This window comes from Dendrobates tinctorius, unplaced genomic scaffold (genome assembly GCF_039654945.1).
Source record: "Dendrobates tinctorius isolate UK_male_01 unplaced genomic scaffold, ASM3965494v1 ptg000213l, whole genome shotgun sequence".
Taxonomy (NCBI): domain Eukaryota; kingdom Metazoa; phylum Chordata; class Amphibia; order Anura; family Dendrobatidae; genus Dendrobates; species Dendrobates tinctorius.
In genome coordinates this window covers 5,868,907-5,883,662 of record NW_027361880.1, presented here as the reverse complement: position 1 = coordinate 5,883,662, position 14,756 = coordinate 5,868,907, and the positions used below count along the sequence as shown (strand labels likewise).

The window sequence follows — 14,756 nt, the reverse complement described above, 5'->3', positions numbered from 1 at the left end:
ATCTGTAGGTTCCTGTCCTTGATGGGCAGACCCCCTCTCTACGTGGTGCTGTCATGGGTGAGAGAGAAAAGACTGAAATACTCAGCGGCACATATAACACAAGCGTACCAAAGTCAGGGCGCACGTTTGGACTAGAGTACACTGCACACATTAAATGACAAAATAGGTGAGGGTTCATCAGGGGGTCAGAAAAAGGGGGTCTCATCACCCCTGGCCGTCCGGTCAGTGCAGCGTGCACTGCCAGTTAGTGCCTAGGCTGATCGTGCAGGTAGGAGGTAGAGTCAGGGCCTAGCTTCAGCGCCAAGTAGTGGCTTGCCTGTACGCCACTGTGCACTTGGTCTGCACTCCACAGTAGCCAGCGTCTATTAGTGGCGTTCGCAGGTGCGACGCCGTGCACGTAGTGGGTCTAGAGCCGCACGCTGCACTGAACGGATGGCCAGGGGTGATGAGACCCCCTTTTTCTGACCCCTGATGAACCCTCACCTATTTTGAGGGGGAAACGCGTCGGGTCCCGTTTCCATCAATGGCTGATAAGTATCTTTACTGCACATTGTATTCGGCAGACTGTCCATTAATGGACGCTGAGGTGAAATTGTGTACCTCATGATAAACAGATGTATTGATAAACCTGTTTTTGCTGCAAGAAATACTGAACAGTCTTTGCATAATATTATGTTTGTCTCTGCTTCTGGTATTTTTTGGCGGAGATAGCATTTTGATACTGTATATGGGGCTATTATTTATTGTTACCCTTTCTGTTGCATAGAATACTGGGCGATTGCATACCTCAGCTTTTTTTCAATTGATATTGCGCAGAGAGCATATTTGCTTTGATATCCAAGCAGTTATGTCTATCATTTAAGGTGTGCAGGGTACTCTAGTCCAAACGTGCGTCCTGACTTTGGTACGCTTGTGTTATATGTGCCACTGAGTATTTCAGTCTTATTTCAGATCATAGAATGGGGGATTAAACCCAGGTGTTTGTCTACTGCAACCTGCTATTTCTTTTACTATGAGATAAGTCCTATTGTAGCTGCATCTTTCAGTATTTCAGTTTAACCCCTATGTAGATGCTTTTTCAAAATTTTTTGAACAGGGTATTAAGCCCAGGTTTTTGTCTACTGCAGCGTGCTGTCTTTTTGACTACAAGATAAGTTTTATTGAAGCTGCATTTTTCATACTTTTTGCTCAAACTCCGAGATAAGACTGCATTTTTACTACGAAATAAGGTTTACAGCACTATAGCACTTTTATATGAGACCTATTGTCTCCTCACTTTTGTTTTTCGGTACCATAGGTGTGTGTGCGTGTTTTCTTTTTGTGTCCCTTTTTGCATACGTAGGGTGGTCTAGGGCGTAACTAGGGACGCCGACGTTGAGCGGGGGCACCATATCGTCTACAACTAGGGTGCCAACCTACACAGTCAGAAAAGGTCATTTTAGGGCCCACTAGGGCATTATAGTTTTTTGCCCCTTTATACATTTATTTCTAACATTGTCTATATAATTGACTGACTTTTTGACCCCCTGGTATATAGTTATGTCCAATTTCATGGGTTGTTTTAATGATTCTATTAAAAGCTAAATTTTACGGGGTTTTTGTTTTTGGTGCTTTCTGGTCTTGATAGGTTAATCTTTGAGAAGGACATATGAATCAAGCCACATTTAAGGTTATCCTGTAAAAACAGTTGCTTCCTTCTGCTCAGGCAATGTTCCCCAACTCTGAGGACTGGTTTTTCCAGCAGGACAATGCACCATGACACACAGCTAGATCAATCAATGTGTGGATGAAGGACCACCACATCAAATCCCTGTCATGGCCAGCCCAATCCCCACACCTAAACCCCATTGAAAACCTCTGGAATGAAATCAAGAGGAAGATGGATAGTCACAAGCCATCAAACAAAGAAGAACGCCTTACATTTTTGTACTAGGAGTGGCATAAGGTCACCCAAAAGCAGTGTGAAAGACTGGTGGAAAGCATGCCAAGACGCATGAAACCTGTGATTAAAAAATCATGGTTATTCCACAAAATATTGATTTCTGAACTCTTCCTGAGTTAAAACATTAGTATTGTTGTTTCTAAATGATTCTGAACTTGTTTTCTTAGCATTATTTGAGGTCTGCAAGCACTGCATTTTTTGTTATAGTGACCATTTCTCATTTTCTGAAAATAAATACAAAATTCAGTGCTTGGAAATTCGAAGATATGTCGTCAGTAGTTTATAGAATAAAAGAGCAATGACATGTCATCAGTAGTTTATAGAATAAAAGAGCAATTTACATTTTACTCAAAAATATACCTAGAAAGAGAAAAATCAGACAAAATGAAAAATTTGCAGTGGTCTCTTAGTTTTTGTCAGAGCTGTATATGCTATTTAAATTGATATGTCACCCGATTTCGCAATACAAACTATATACACCGTTAAAAAATGTATTAGACCAAACAAGGCTGGTGTAATTACTTTGAAAATTCAATCTGAAAGTTTAAGCTTGGCTTCCCGGTTAAATATGATTCCTACTGACATTGAGGAATGTATGCGTTTCCGCTGTTTGCCTATTTACCCCCATTCTACCCTCGTCCTCACCTGATCTTTCTCCCAAAGCAGAGACAGTTTGTTGCCTTGGATAGCATTCTTCACAAAATACAGGTCTAGGTCATCTATTCGGAAATTTAAGTCTCCAAACCAGAACACCAGGCTGAAATGTTATACAGAAAGAAATTAATTGTACCTAAAACAAATATATCTTGGAAGAAGAATAAGTATTGCAAACGGAACGACCAACAGAAAACCATAGTGCTCAAGGTAGTTAGCGGACTGCAATCCTCCAATATGGATGCTTTAGATGTGCGGTGACACCATGAATAGCCTATCAAATTTTTAGATTTCGTCCCTTTTTTCTATTAAGCACAATAAAATTAAAATAGCACGGCAGCTTATGACTTTCATAAAAGTACACCTTTCCACAACCTGTAACATGTTATGAACGGAATTTTCACTATAGATTTTAATATTTCTATTCAATCAGGGATCAATTCTGGTGTCGGACAATTCCTATAGTTTTTTTTTTTTGTTTTTACTATGGCTGAACTAAGAAAAAAAAAACTGGAAAACTGCTTCTATAAATTGAGAATACAGAACCATCAATATTCTGAGCTTTCCTACAAGATGTTGTAAAACTCGCTCCTAAAATTGGAATCCATCAATGTTATAATCCGACCTGCACAACCTGGCAGTCGTTATTAATATATGTTATTGCGAGAGTGTCCATGTGTTTGCATACATTTGTATAACCATAAAAACCTGTTCTGAGACCTCTTATTGTGCCCACATAAACTCATTTTCATATGGCTGCTCCCAGTCCTCCTGACTTTCACTAAAGCAACATGTAAACTATGACATTTCCCTGCAGTAAACCAGTGGGACATCAAGTCCATGATTTAACTCTTTCTATTCATAAAAGTTCTGCCTAATTCCTGAGCCTTAAACCTGATTTTAGTGGAAGTATTTTAAAGAAATTAAAAGGGGAGATGGGGCAAGGAGAAGGAAAAAGCATTTTTTAACGTAGTATTACTCCTGTTATTACTTCCCATACATGACTGGGGAGTGTTTTTTTCTGAAGTGAGTGGGGAATTGTTATCACATTTGTGTTTTGTACCATATCTTTTGTACACATTATGAAAAATCATAAAATCTTTATAATAATAAAAATATATAAGGTACAGCATGTTAAATGTGTTTTCTGAAAGCAGAAAGCGACTGCGAACAGAAGTTATCTTTACAGCTGAGGCATGCAGGAATCCATTGACCTCAGCATAACTGACTGCTCAGTCATTCGTATCCACGACAGGTTGCTAAATGGAAAAGTGTTTGATTGACAGGTGTCACGATACGTAAAGCAACCCAACGAGGGGGTGGGGTCGGTCGGCGGATGGCACAACACACAACAGGATGGTAAAGGGGTGAGGAAGGTCCTACCAACAGGGAAATGAGGAATAGTTACCTCCTGCTCAAACCTGAGCCTGACCTTACATTCTCCTAATGCCCTAAGTGGGTCCTTCCCCCCACCGCCGTCAGGAACCTCATCCATCGCTGTCACTTCACACTGCCCTGGCTAGTGCACTGTCTGGCATGGGCGCTAGTCTCACCACTGCAGAAAGTACAACACAGAGGACAGTGACAAACACGAGACTGACAGGGCAGTAACACAACTTAACTTCTTCTGCTGCAAAGCACCGCACAGCAGAATTAAGGCACCAGGATCACAAAATCATCTGATACTCCATGCTTGGTCACTGTAGATTGCTCCATTACTGACAGTCAGCTGATGCATCAGGTGGCCATTTAAAGGATGGTGGGAGTGGTCACTACCCACATCAGCTGACTCAACTACTCTGCCGTTACAACAGATTGCCAGTGAGAGGAACTGATATTAACCCCCACTGGTCTTGAAAGGAAAAGAGGGATTTTTGGGTTCTTACCGTAAAATCTCTTTCTTGGAGCCTTCAGTGGGGGACACAGATTACCATGGGTGTATGCTGCTGCTGCTAGGGGGCTGACACTATGCAAAACAAGAAAATTAGCTCCTCCCCGGCAGTATACACCCACCGTCAGGCACCAAGTACCTCAGTTGGTGAGAAAGCAGTAGGAGAAGCAACAAAAACTCTCAAAATACGTACCAACCCAACAAAGGGCTCGAAGACCCAACACGGTACAACTTAAACAGGGAGGGTGCTGTGTCCCCCAATGAAGGCTCCAAGAAAGGGATTTTACGGTAAGAACCCAAAAATCCCTCTTTCTTTATCGCTTCATTGGGGGACACAGATTACCATGGGACGTTCCAAAGCAGTCCCGAGGGTGGGAACAGCAATAAAGGAATGAGAAGGAAAGGCTTAGGTCGGCCGGTATGCTACCGCCGCATGCAGAACCTTCCTACCAAAAGCTGCATCAGACGAGGCCTGGGTATGAACCTTGTAGAACCTAGCAAACGTGTGCAAAGACTACCAGGTCGCGGCCCTGCAAAGTTGTAAAGCCGAAGCCTGGTGTCGAACAGCCCAAGAAGCTCCTACAGCCCGGGTGGAGTGGGCTCTCACTCCCGGAGGGGGCCGTTTCTCCTGAAGGCGGTAAACTTCCAGAATGGTAGAATTAATCCAGCGAGCGATTGTGGATTTGGATGCTGGAAGTCCTTTCCGGCGACCTTCAGAGACGACAAGCAGGGAATCGGACTGACGAAGAGAAGCGGTCCTGGCCAGATAGACATGCAAGGCTCTCACTACATCCAGTTTGTGGAGTGACTTTTCCAGAGGGTGAGCAGGCGCAGGGCAAAATGAGGGAAGGACGATCTCCTCATCAATGTGGAAAGAGGATACCACTTTGGGAAGGAAGGAGGGAACGGGCCTGAGAACGACCTTATCCTGATGGAGGATTAGGTAAGGGAAACGACAGGATAAAGCCGCCAGCTCAGAAACTCTCCTAATGGATGTAATGGCGATCAGGAAAGTTACCTTCCATGAGATAAGGGAAAGAGGAATGTCCTGGATAGGCTCGAACGGCGCCTTTTGGAGAGCGCCAAGAAAGAGATTGAGGTCCCACGGATCTATCGGAGAATGATGAGGAGGAGCCACATGGGCGACTCCCTGGAGAAAGGTCTTAACTTGCGTTAAGGAGGCCAGATCCCTCTGGAAAAGAATCGACAGAGCCTAGACCTGGCCTTTGAGGGTACTGAGAGACAGGCCCGCATCTAGGCCGGACTGGAGAAAGCCAAGTATGGATGGAATGGAGAACGACAATGGAAAAACATTGATATTGTCGCACCAACGGAAAAAAGCCTTCCAGTACCTATGGTAAATGCGGGAGGAGGCTGGTTTTCTAGCTCTGATCATGGTCTGAATGACCTGGTTGGAAAAACCTGATTCTCTCAGAATCGCGGCCTCAACGGCCACGCCGTTAAACTTAGATACTGAGAATTATGGTGGTAAAGGGGGCCTTGTGAGAGAAGATCTGGACGGTCTGGAAGCCTCCAGGGGACGTCCGCAAGCATGTTCACCAGCTCCGCATACCAAGGTCGTCTTGGCCAGTCTGGAGCCACCAGAATTACTGGGATGCCTTCTGATTTTATTTTCTTGACCACCCTTGGGATCAAGGCAAGGGGAGGAAACAGGTAAGGAAGTTGGAACTGGGACCATGGAATTGCCAGGGCGTCGCAACCGACGGCTAGAGGGTCCCTGGACCTGGCTACGAAGCGAGGAACTTTGTGGTTCATCCGAGATGCCATGAGATCGACATCCGGGGAGCCCCAACGCTGGCATATCTGACTGAAGACTGTGGGGTGAAGGGACCATTCACCTGACGCTAGGCCCTGGCGATTTAGGAAGTCGGCTGCTCAATTTTCCACCCCTGGAATGTGAACGGCGGAGATCGCCAGAATGTAACGCTCTGCCCAACACAGTATCTTTGCCACTTCTGCCATTACTTGCCTGCTGTGAGTACCGCCCTGGTGGTTTATGTACGCCACGGCCGTGGCGTTGTCTGATTGAATGCGGACTGGTTTGCCAACGAGGAGAGGTTGCCAGCTGAGGAGGGCAAGGAAGATCGCTCTGATTTCTAGAAGGTTGATGGGGAGGAGAGACTTCTGGGCGCTCCAGCGCCCTTGGGCCGTTTTCCGATGGAAAACCGCCCCCCATCCTAGAAGACTGGCTTCAGTGGTGATGACTTGCCACTGAAGCGGGAGAAAGGACCTCCCCTGCAGAACTGAGTAGCGGTGGGTCTACAATAGAGAGCCCTTGCAGGGTTGGGCATATGTGTAGTCTGCGGTAGTATGGCCGCACGCATCTGTGAGGGAACTGCCGAGGGAAGCTAATTGTAGCCTCAGGACAATAGCAGAGCAGAGCCTACCGAGATTCAGAGGCGCAGCAGGCCGCTAAGCAGTGGGCGGAGCTTAGCGGCCAAGCCGCGGGATTGAATGAAGACTGCGGGGGGCGCAGTTAAGGGGGGGACTGACGGCGCCAAAGCGAAAGTATCCCTGTGATGGGCTAAGAAAGGAGCGAAAAGAGCGTGCGCAGAGCGGGGATGGAGAAAGCGTCCAAAGTGAAAGTAAGAATCGTAGTTTCCACACCTGAGACTCTCTGTCCGATGACGCACCCGATGCCCGTGACACCGCAGGGATAAGGAAGGTACAGGGTAATTCGCTGCCTGCGGACTCCACTGCCGAACCCCCCGGCTGTTGTGCGGTGGGAAGAGAGGCGCGGGCCTGTAAAAAAGGGTGGGAATTTCAAACAGGGGGCGATGTAGTGGCTACCATAGGCGCCGACCGCGATAACTTCCATGTGGGATGAATGCGGGGCTAGAGGGGTCATTGAGACCGCTTACCTGACGTCCCTGAAGAGGATGACCACAGGGGCCCACGAATAGAGAGAAGGCCGCTGGGAGAGAAGATCCTCTGTACCTGCACCATGTCCGAATAGTGCAGAAGACGGCGCCAACCCCTTGCTAGAAGGGGGAAAGTCACCGCTGGTGACCACCGTCTTCCTCTCAGCCCTGTCCCGGGAGAGGGGTGCGGAGGGGAATCGGCTAGGACCGGCCACCTGTCATCAGCCCATAGCACCCGAAGGTGATAGGGAAAAAGTCCTGCCTGCGGTTCTGAGAGTTGCGATGTGGGCAACACCACATTGCTCGCTCAGCCGCCTGATATGGGAAAGCAGGGTGAGAACTTACACCCCGTTTCCAGACGCTGGATCTGAAAAATAAATGGGAAAAAGTTAATACACACAACTAAAACCTAAAAAGGAAAAAAGGAATCGTTAACTGCGGATCTGGGGAGATCCCGGTCCGCCTCCTACAGACACTAAGCACAAACTGAGGTACTTGGTGCCTGTCGGTGGGTGTATACTGCCGGGGAGGAGCTAATTTTCTTGTTTTGCCTAGTGTCAGCCTCCAAGCAGCAGCAGCATACACCCATGGTAATCTGTGTCCCCCAATGAAGCGATAAAGAAAAAGTTTAATTTAAATCATAGTGGAACCAGAATCCAAAAGTGGATCGTGACAACAGGTCTTTTACCATACATAAATAGGGAAAGACTTATTAAGGGTATGTTCCCACAGCATGCTTAAAGTTGCCAGTGTAATCACATCCTTTTCCATGGCGAAAAGACTTCAGAAAAACATAGTAACATAGTTATTAAGGTTGAAGGAAGACTTTAAGTCCACCTAGTTCAACCCATATCCTATACTAACTTGCCCTAACATGTTGATCCAGAGGAAGGCAAAAAAAAACCCCATGTGGCAAACAGTAAGCTTCACATTGGGGAAAAAAATTTCTTCCCGACTCCACATACGGCAATCAGACTAGCTCCCTGGATCAACGCAATATTAAGGAAACTAGTGTATATACCCTGTAATTTTATACTTTTCAAGAAAGGCATCCAGTCCCCTCTTAAATTTTAGTAGGGAATCACTCATTACAACATCATATGGCAGAGAGTTCCATAGTCTCACTGCTCTTACAGTAAAGAATCCACATCTGTGAGTATGCTTAAACCTTCTTTCCTCCAGACGTAGAGGATGCCCCCTTGTCCCCGTCACAGGTCTAAGAGTAAAAAGATCATTAGAAAGGTCTTTGTATTGTCCCCGCATATATTTATACATTGTAATAAGATTACCCCTAAGCCTTCGATTTTCCAAGCTAAATAACCTCAAGTGTAATAATCTGTCTTGGTATTGCAGACCCCCCAGTTCCCTAAATAAACTTGGTCGCTCTTCTCTGCACCCGCTCCAGTTCAGCTATGTCTTTCTTATACACCGGAGACCAGAACTGTACACAGTATTCTAAGTGTGGTCGCACTAGTGACTTATATAGAGGTAAAATTATGTTCTCCTCATGAGTATCTATGCCTCTTTTAATGCATCCCATTATTTTATTTGCCTTTGCAGCAGCTGCCTGACACTGGCCACTAAATGTGAGTTTGTCATCCACCCATACACCCAGGTCTTTTTCAGTGACAGTTTTGCCCAGTGTTTTACGATTAAGCACATAATTATACATCTTGTTCGTTCTACCCAAGTGCATGACCTTACATTTATCCCTATTATAGCTCATTTGCCATTTATAAGCCCAACCTTCTAGTTTACGTAAATCCTCTGTATTGATTACCCTGCAGAGTTTCGTGTCATCTGCAAATATTGAAATTCTACTCTCTATGCCCCCTACAAGGTCATTAAAGTTAAAAAGAAGCGGGCCCAAAACTGACCCCTGTGGTACCCCACTGCTAACTGTGACCCAGTCCGAGTGTGCTCCATTAATAACCACCCTTTGTTTCCTATCCCTGAGCCAGCTCTTAACCCACTTACACATTTTCCCCTATCCCCATTGTTCTCATTTTATTTATCAACCTTTTGTGTGGCACCTTATCAAAAGTACATGTACACCACGTCCACTGCATTCCCTTAGTCCAGTCCGGAACTTACTTCTTCATTGAAACTCATCAGATTAGTCTGACAGGAACGGTTCCTTGTAAACCCATGTTGATATTGGATCATGATGGTATTCTTCTCCAGATACTCCAGTATAGTAGCTCTTAGAAAATCCTCCAGGATTTTACCCACAGTTGAGGTTAAACTTACTGGCCTATAATTTCCAAGTTCAGTTTTTGTCCCCTTTTTGAATATTGGCACCACATTTGCTATACGCCAGTCCTGTGGTACAGACCCTGTTATTAGGGAATCTTTAAAGATTAAAAATAATGGTCTATCTATGACTGTGCTTAATTCCTGCAGTACTCGGGGGTGTATCCCATCCGGGCCCGGGGATTTGTCAATTTTAGTGGTGATTTTTAGACGCTGCCGTACTTCCTGCTGGGTTAAGCAGGTGACGTTTAATGGAGAATTTTTATCCCTGAACATGTTATCTGTCATGGGATTTTCTTGTGTAAATACTGTTGAAAAAAAGTCATTTAGCACTTCATTTTCCCCAAGTGTCTTTACAATAATGTTTCCGCCAGCGTCTTTGCTTTATATTTTAAAGTGTGGCTTCCAAACAAAGCAGTCTGAAGAATGTACACATTACCTCTTTTAAATGCTTTAAGGTTTCAGAAGTCCTAAGTAACAAACTGAACATGTGCATCATTTTGACAAGTTACACTCATTTTTTTGCGGTGGGTTAACAGTGAATTATAAGGCGGTGTTCAGGCACAAACTGCCTGAAAAAGGCGTCGTGGGCGCATTCCCTAATCGAGAGGAGGAGCAGAATGGAATGCTTTTGCTTAGGGCTGGAATTCTTAAAAACCTATGAGGAGAATTTATTATGATTGACATTTCACAGGCCAAGTTAAGTAATGTAACATGCTTCCATTTTATAAGTAGATAGAACTTACTCGTGATATTATATAAAGTGCAAATGCATATGAATCAGTGCAGTGACCCCCTGACGAAGGTACGCTGAAACGCGCGTCGGGACTGGCACAGCCTGGGGACTCCAGCAGCATAACAGGTATAGCACTGTGCTTGCACATTTAACACTTTTGTTTTGCCTCTAGAGTTCTTTTTGAACATTTAGTATGATGGATTAGATTCACTCCACTATTCCTTAGCACTGCACTTTATTTACTTGTGGTTATTTTATATATGTTCATTGCTTGCTGCACTGATTCATAAGCATTTGCACTTTATATAATATCACGAATAAGTTCTATTTGGTTGTTTGCACATTATTGCTATATTAGCACTAGCACTTTACTCATTGTGTTTTACCTTGTACTGTGTGATATTATTTTGACATACAGCATAGTACTTACTATTGTCCCCGGTTGTGCCTTATCCATGGCATTTTTCTTTTATATTATTCTATATTAATTAAATAAACTTTAATCATTGGACATTTCTTCGGTTTCTTTCGTTGTTTGATTTTATTATCCGATTTGTCCTCTTATTTTTCCATGTGTGCGATATTTTTATTGTTATAAGGTGATCTTGTACTGCACTGTTCCGTGAGTTATTTTATTTAATTTTATAAGTGGGCACACTACTCTCTATAAATCCAGTGCATCTATCCCCTTGTCAGACAGAAAAAGGAGTTTTCTCACAAATAAAGTTCATTTTAAGTAATAAATCTTGGAGTAATAATAATTTCCACAATTGGATGTCTAAAACAAAAAATGTTCCTGTGCTGAGATAATCTTACAAATGTGCCCCTGCTGTGTACTGTGTAATGGCTGTGTCTGACCGTACAGGACATGGTGTGATTGTTCTTGTTCAAACAAGGAAGATCAATCCCATCCTTTCCTTTCAGATGGTGCACATCTTATATAAAATATTTAGGAATCCATCTTCTGGCTGATTTAGCTGACTTATACCAAATAAATATAAAACCACTGATTGCCTCTATACTTGGTCTTTTAACCTCCTGGAAACATTACACCCTGTCCTTCTCCGGACGATGCCATCTGATCAAAATGGTTATATTTCCAAAACTCATGTACTTATTTCAGACCTTGCCCTTATTATTATCTAACGCGGACGTGCATCTGCTGAATAAAGCATTCCGTTCATTCATCTGGGGAGCGGGGAAGAGGGCTAGAATTGGTCTGCCAAAATTACAAGCCCCCAAAGAAGGAGGTATTAACTTCCCAGATAATCTGGCTGCAAATTTACAATATGCTATTGATTGGTTGCGGGGAACTTCTCACTTTGCTAATGTGGATATGGACCAGCAGTTCTACCCACACATTGCACTCTCTGCCTTGTTACGACAGCCTTCCTACCGACGTGGATCAACACCCAACCATATGGCAGACCATACGGGTATGGCGAAAATGTAGGAAAATATGCCATATGCACACTGATTCTTCACCTTTCATGCCATTTTTAGGCAACCCCAGATTTCTGCACGGTAAACCGCCCTTACTTTATGCAGTTCTGGCCAGACAGGGGTGTGCGATGGCACTGGACTTGCTGGACGATGGGTTTTCCTTACTTACATTCAGCAACGCGGTACATCGATTCCCTATATTTGCTAATAGGCCCTTCCTCTTCCTTCAGGCACGAAGTTTAGCCCAAAAGAGCTTGGGGGATGGTCAGCAGGGAAAGAGGACCAACAAAATGAACAACTTTCTAAGGAACACTAAGACACAAATCGCGTCAACTAGCAGCATTTACTCTTTGATACATAACAGATGGTCATAGGAGAGTAGAACCACAGGTCCGGCGAGATGGGCGGGGGACATACATGATATAACGGTTGGCGATATTTTGGAAGCCACCAACATACAGAGACAGGTTGTTTCATCTAGCAGTTATACAGACATGGCGCATTTGCTCCTTCATAGAGCCTATGTCACCCCATATACTAAATCCAAAATGTCGCCCCAGGGCACGTTCGCTTGTACCAAGTGTGGCATGGAAAACACGGACATCCTGCACCATATGTGGGGATGCACAAAATCCATAAACTATGGGAGCGCATTCATGCAGAAGTTCAGCAGATGTGCGGAATAACGTTCAAACTCACTCCTCAATGGGCGCTCTTTAACATACTCGGTCAGAGGTCAGACAAGCTCCCCAAACATATAAAAGCCACACTGATACTATGGGCCTCCGCAGCTAGAAAGAGCATTCTACAGCACTGGTTGAACCCAATGCTGCCACCTAAGACACTCATACAATCTAAGATAATGTTTCCTTTTCGCATGGCTTGGTTGGACGCCTTGACCTGTAAGGAGAGAATGGTGGGGAGGTTTTTGACCACATGGTTGTTATTTGTCCTGACACTACCTCAGGACACCAAGGACCAGCTCAGATCCCAAATTGAAAACACTCAATGGTACCTTTTAAAAAGAATTGGTGGTCATACACCAATACCATAAACATCTTCTAACCAATTAGAGTGGAGAGGACTATGATGGGGTTGGGGAGGGAGGGCAGAGGGAAGAAGTAGGGTATTTGGGGAATTTATAAGATACTAATGTCTTGCATGACCAAACGAATTGTATACCTTGAACTTGTATACCTTGAACTTGTTTTGAAATGCCGCTTCTTTTCAATTCTGTATGTTATTGAAACCAATAAAAATATATTTAGAAAAAAAAAAAAAATGCAAAATTTACTTTCATCTGAAAACAACACCTTGGACCACTGAGCAACAGTCCAGTTCTTTTTCTCCTTGGCCCAGGTATGATGCTTCTGGTGTTGTCTATTGGTCATGAGTGGCTTGACACAAGCAATGCGACACTTGTAACCCATGTCCTGGATACGTCCGTGTGTGGTGGCTCTTGAAGCAATGACTCCAGCAACAGTCCACTCCTAGTGAATCTCCTCCAAATTTTTGAATTGCCTTTTCTTAATTCTTTCAAGGCTGCGGTTATCCCAGTTGCTTGTGCACCTTTTTCTACCACACTTTTTCTTTCCACTCAACTTTCCATTAGTATGCTTGGATACAGTTGTGAACAGCCAGCTTCTTTAGCAATGACCTTTTGTAGATTATCCTCCTTGTGAAGTGTGTCAATGACTGCCTTCTGGACATCTGTCAAGTTAGAAGTCTACCCCATGAAAACAGACTAAGGGACCTTTTTAAATGCTTAGGAAGCCTTTGCATGTGTATTTTGTTACCGTATTTTTCCGACCATAAGACGCACTTTTTTCCCAAAAAATTTTGGGGGAAAGTGGGGGGTGCGTCTTATGGTCGCAATATACTAACCTGCGGTGCGGTGGTGGCAGTGGGCGGGGCTCTGCGGTGCGGTGGTGGCGGAGGGCGGGGCTCCGATGCAGGGGCGGCGGCTCCGCCGGCATTTCCTCGCAGCCCGGAGGCCCCGCACATCCCTCGGGACGAGATCTGAACCCGCGCATGCGCCGTCCCCGGACCGGCGGCCATCTTTCCGGCGTCCATGTTCCCGGAGGCCACCGCAACATGGCGGCGGCCGGCAAGGGATGTGCGGGGGCCTCCGGGCTGCAAGGAAATGCCGGCGGAGCCGCCGCCCCTGCACCGGAGCACAGCCCGCCGCCACCCTCACCCCGCAGAGCCCACCTGCCCCAGCTCAGCACAGGCCACCAGCCCCAGCACAGCTGCCCCTGCCCCAGCACAGCTGCCCCTGCCCCAGCCCACCTGCCCCAGCCCCAGCGCAGCTGCCCCAGCACAACCAACCTGCCCCAGCACAGAGCCGCCACCGCACGAGCCTGGACCACTGAATGACCCCTGTGACCACTCCTCCACTTGTGCCGGATCCCTTCCCAGGTATGCTGAATTCGGATTGTAAGACGGACCCCCATTTGACACATTATTATTTTTTTCCCTATTTTCCTTCTGAAAATTGGGGTGCGTCTTATGGTCCGGTGCGTCTTATAGTCCAAAAAATACGGTAATTAGTCTAATTTACTGAGATAATGACTTTTGGGTTTTCATTGGCTGTAAGCCATAATCATCAACATTAATATAAATAAATACTTGAAATAAATCACTCTGTTTGTAATGACTCTATATATGGTAATATATGAGTTTCACTTTTTGTATTGAAGAACTGAAATAAATTAACTTTTTGATGATATTTTAATTTTGTGAGAAGCACCTGTATATCCGTTACTCACAAGCAGTAAGCATTTACTTTATCTAGCTAATCATTAACATACACCATCAATATTATGGCTTCTTGGAATCTCCATTTACACTTGTTAGAACTGAGCCCTAAGTGAAAGTTTCACATGATTACCCATTATAGTGGCAGAATTTTGTTTTAGGAGTAAAAATATACCACGAAGATAGATAGTACAATCT

At 44.8% G+C, this 14,756-nt stretch overlaps 1 protein-coding gene across 2 annotated transcripts in view; it reads right to left on the bottom strand.

Moving 5' to 3' along the window:
• The window catches only part of INPP5J (inositol polyphosphate-5-phosphatase J), a 70,835-nt gene that overhangs the window by 23,596 nt on the left and 32,483 nt on the right, over nt 1-14,756 (bottom strand). For both annotated transcript variants that reach the window (XM_073554798.1, XM_073554799.1), the window contains one exon: nt 2,588-2,699. In XM_073554798.1, coding sequence (XP_073410899.1) covers nt 2,588-2,699 — 112 coding nt within the window. The remainder of the gene's footprint in view (nt 1-2,587; nt 2,700-14,756) is intronic.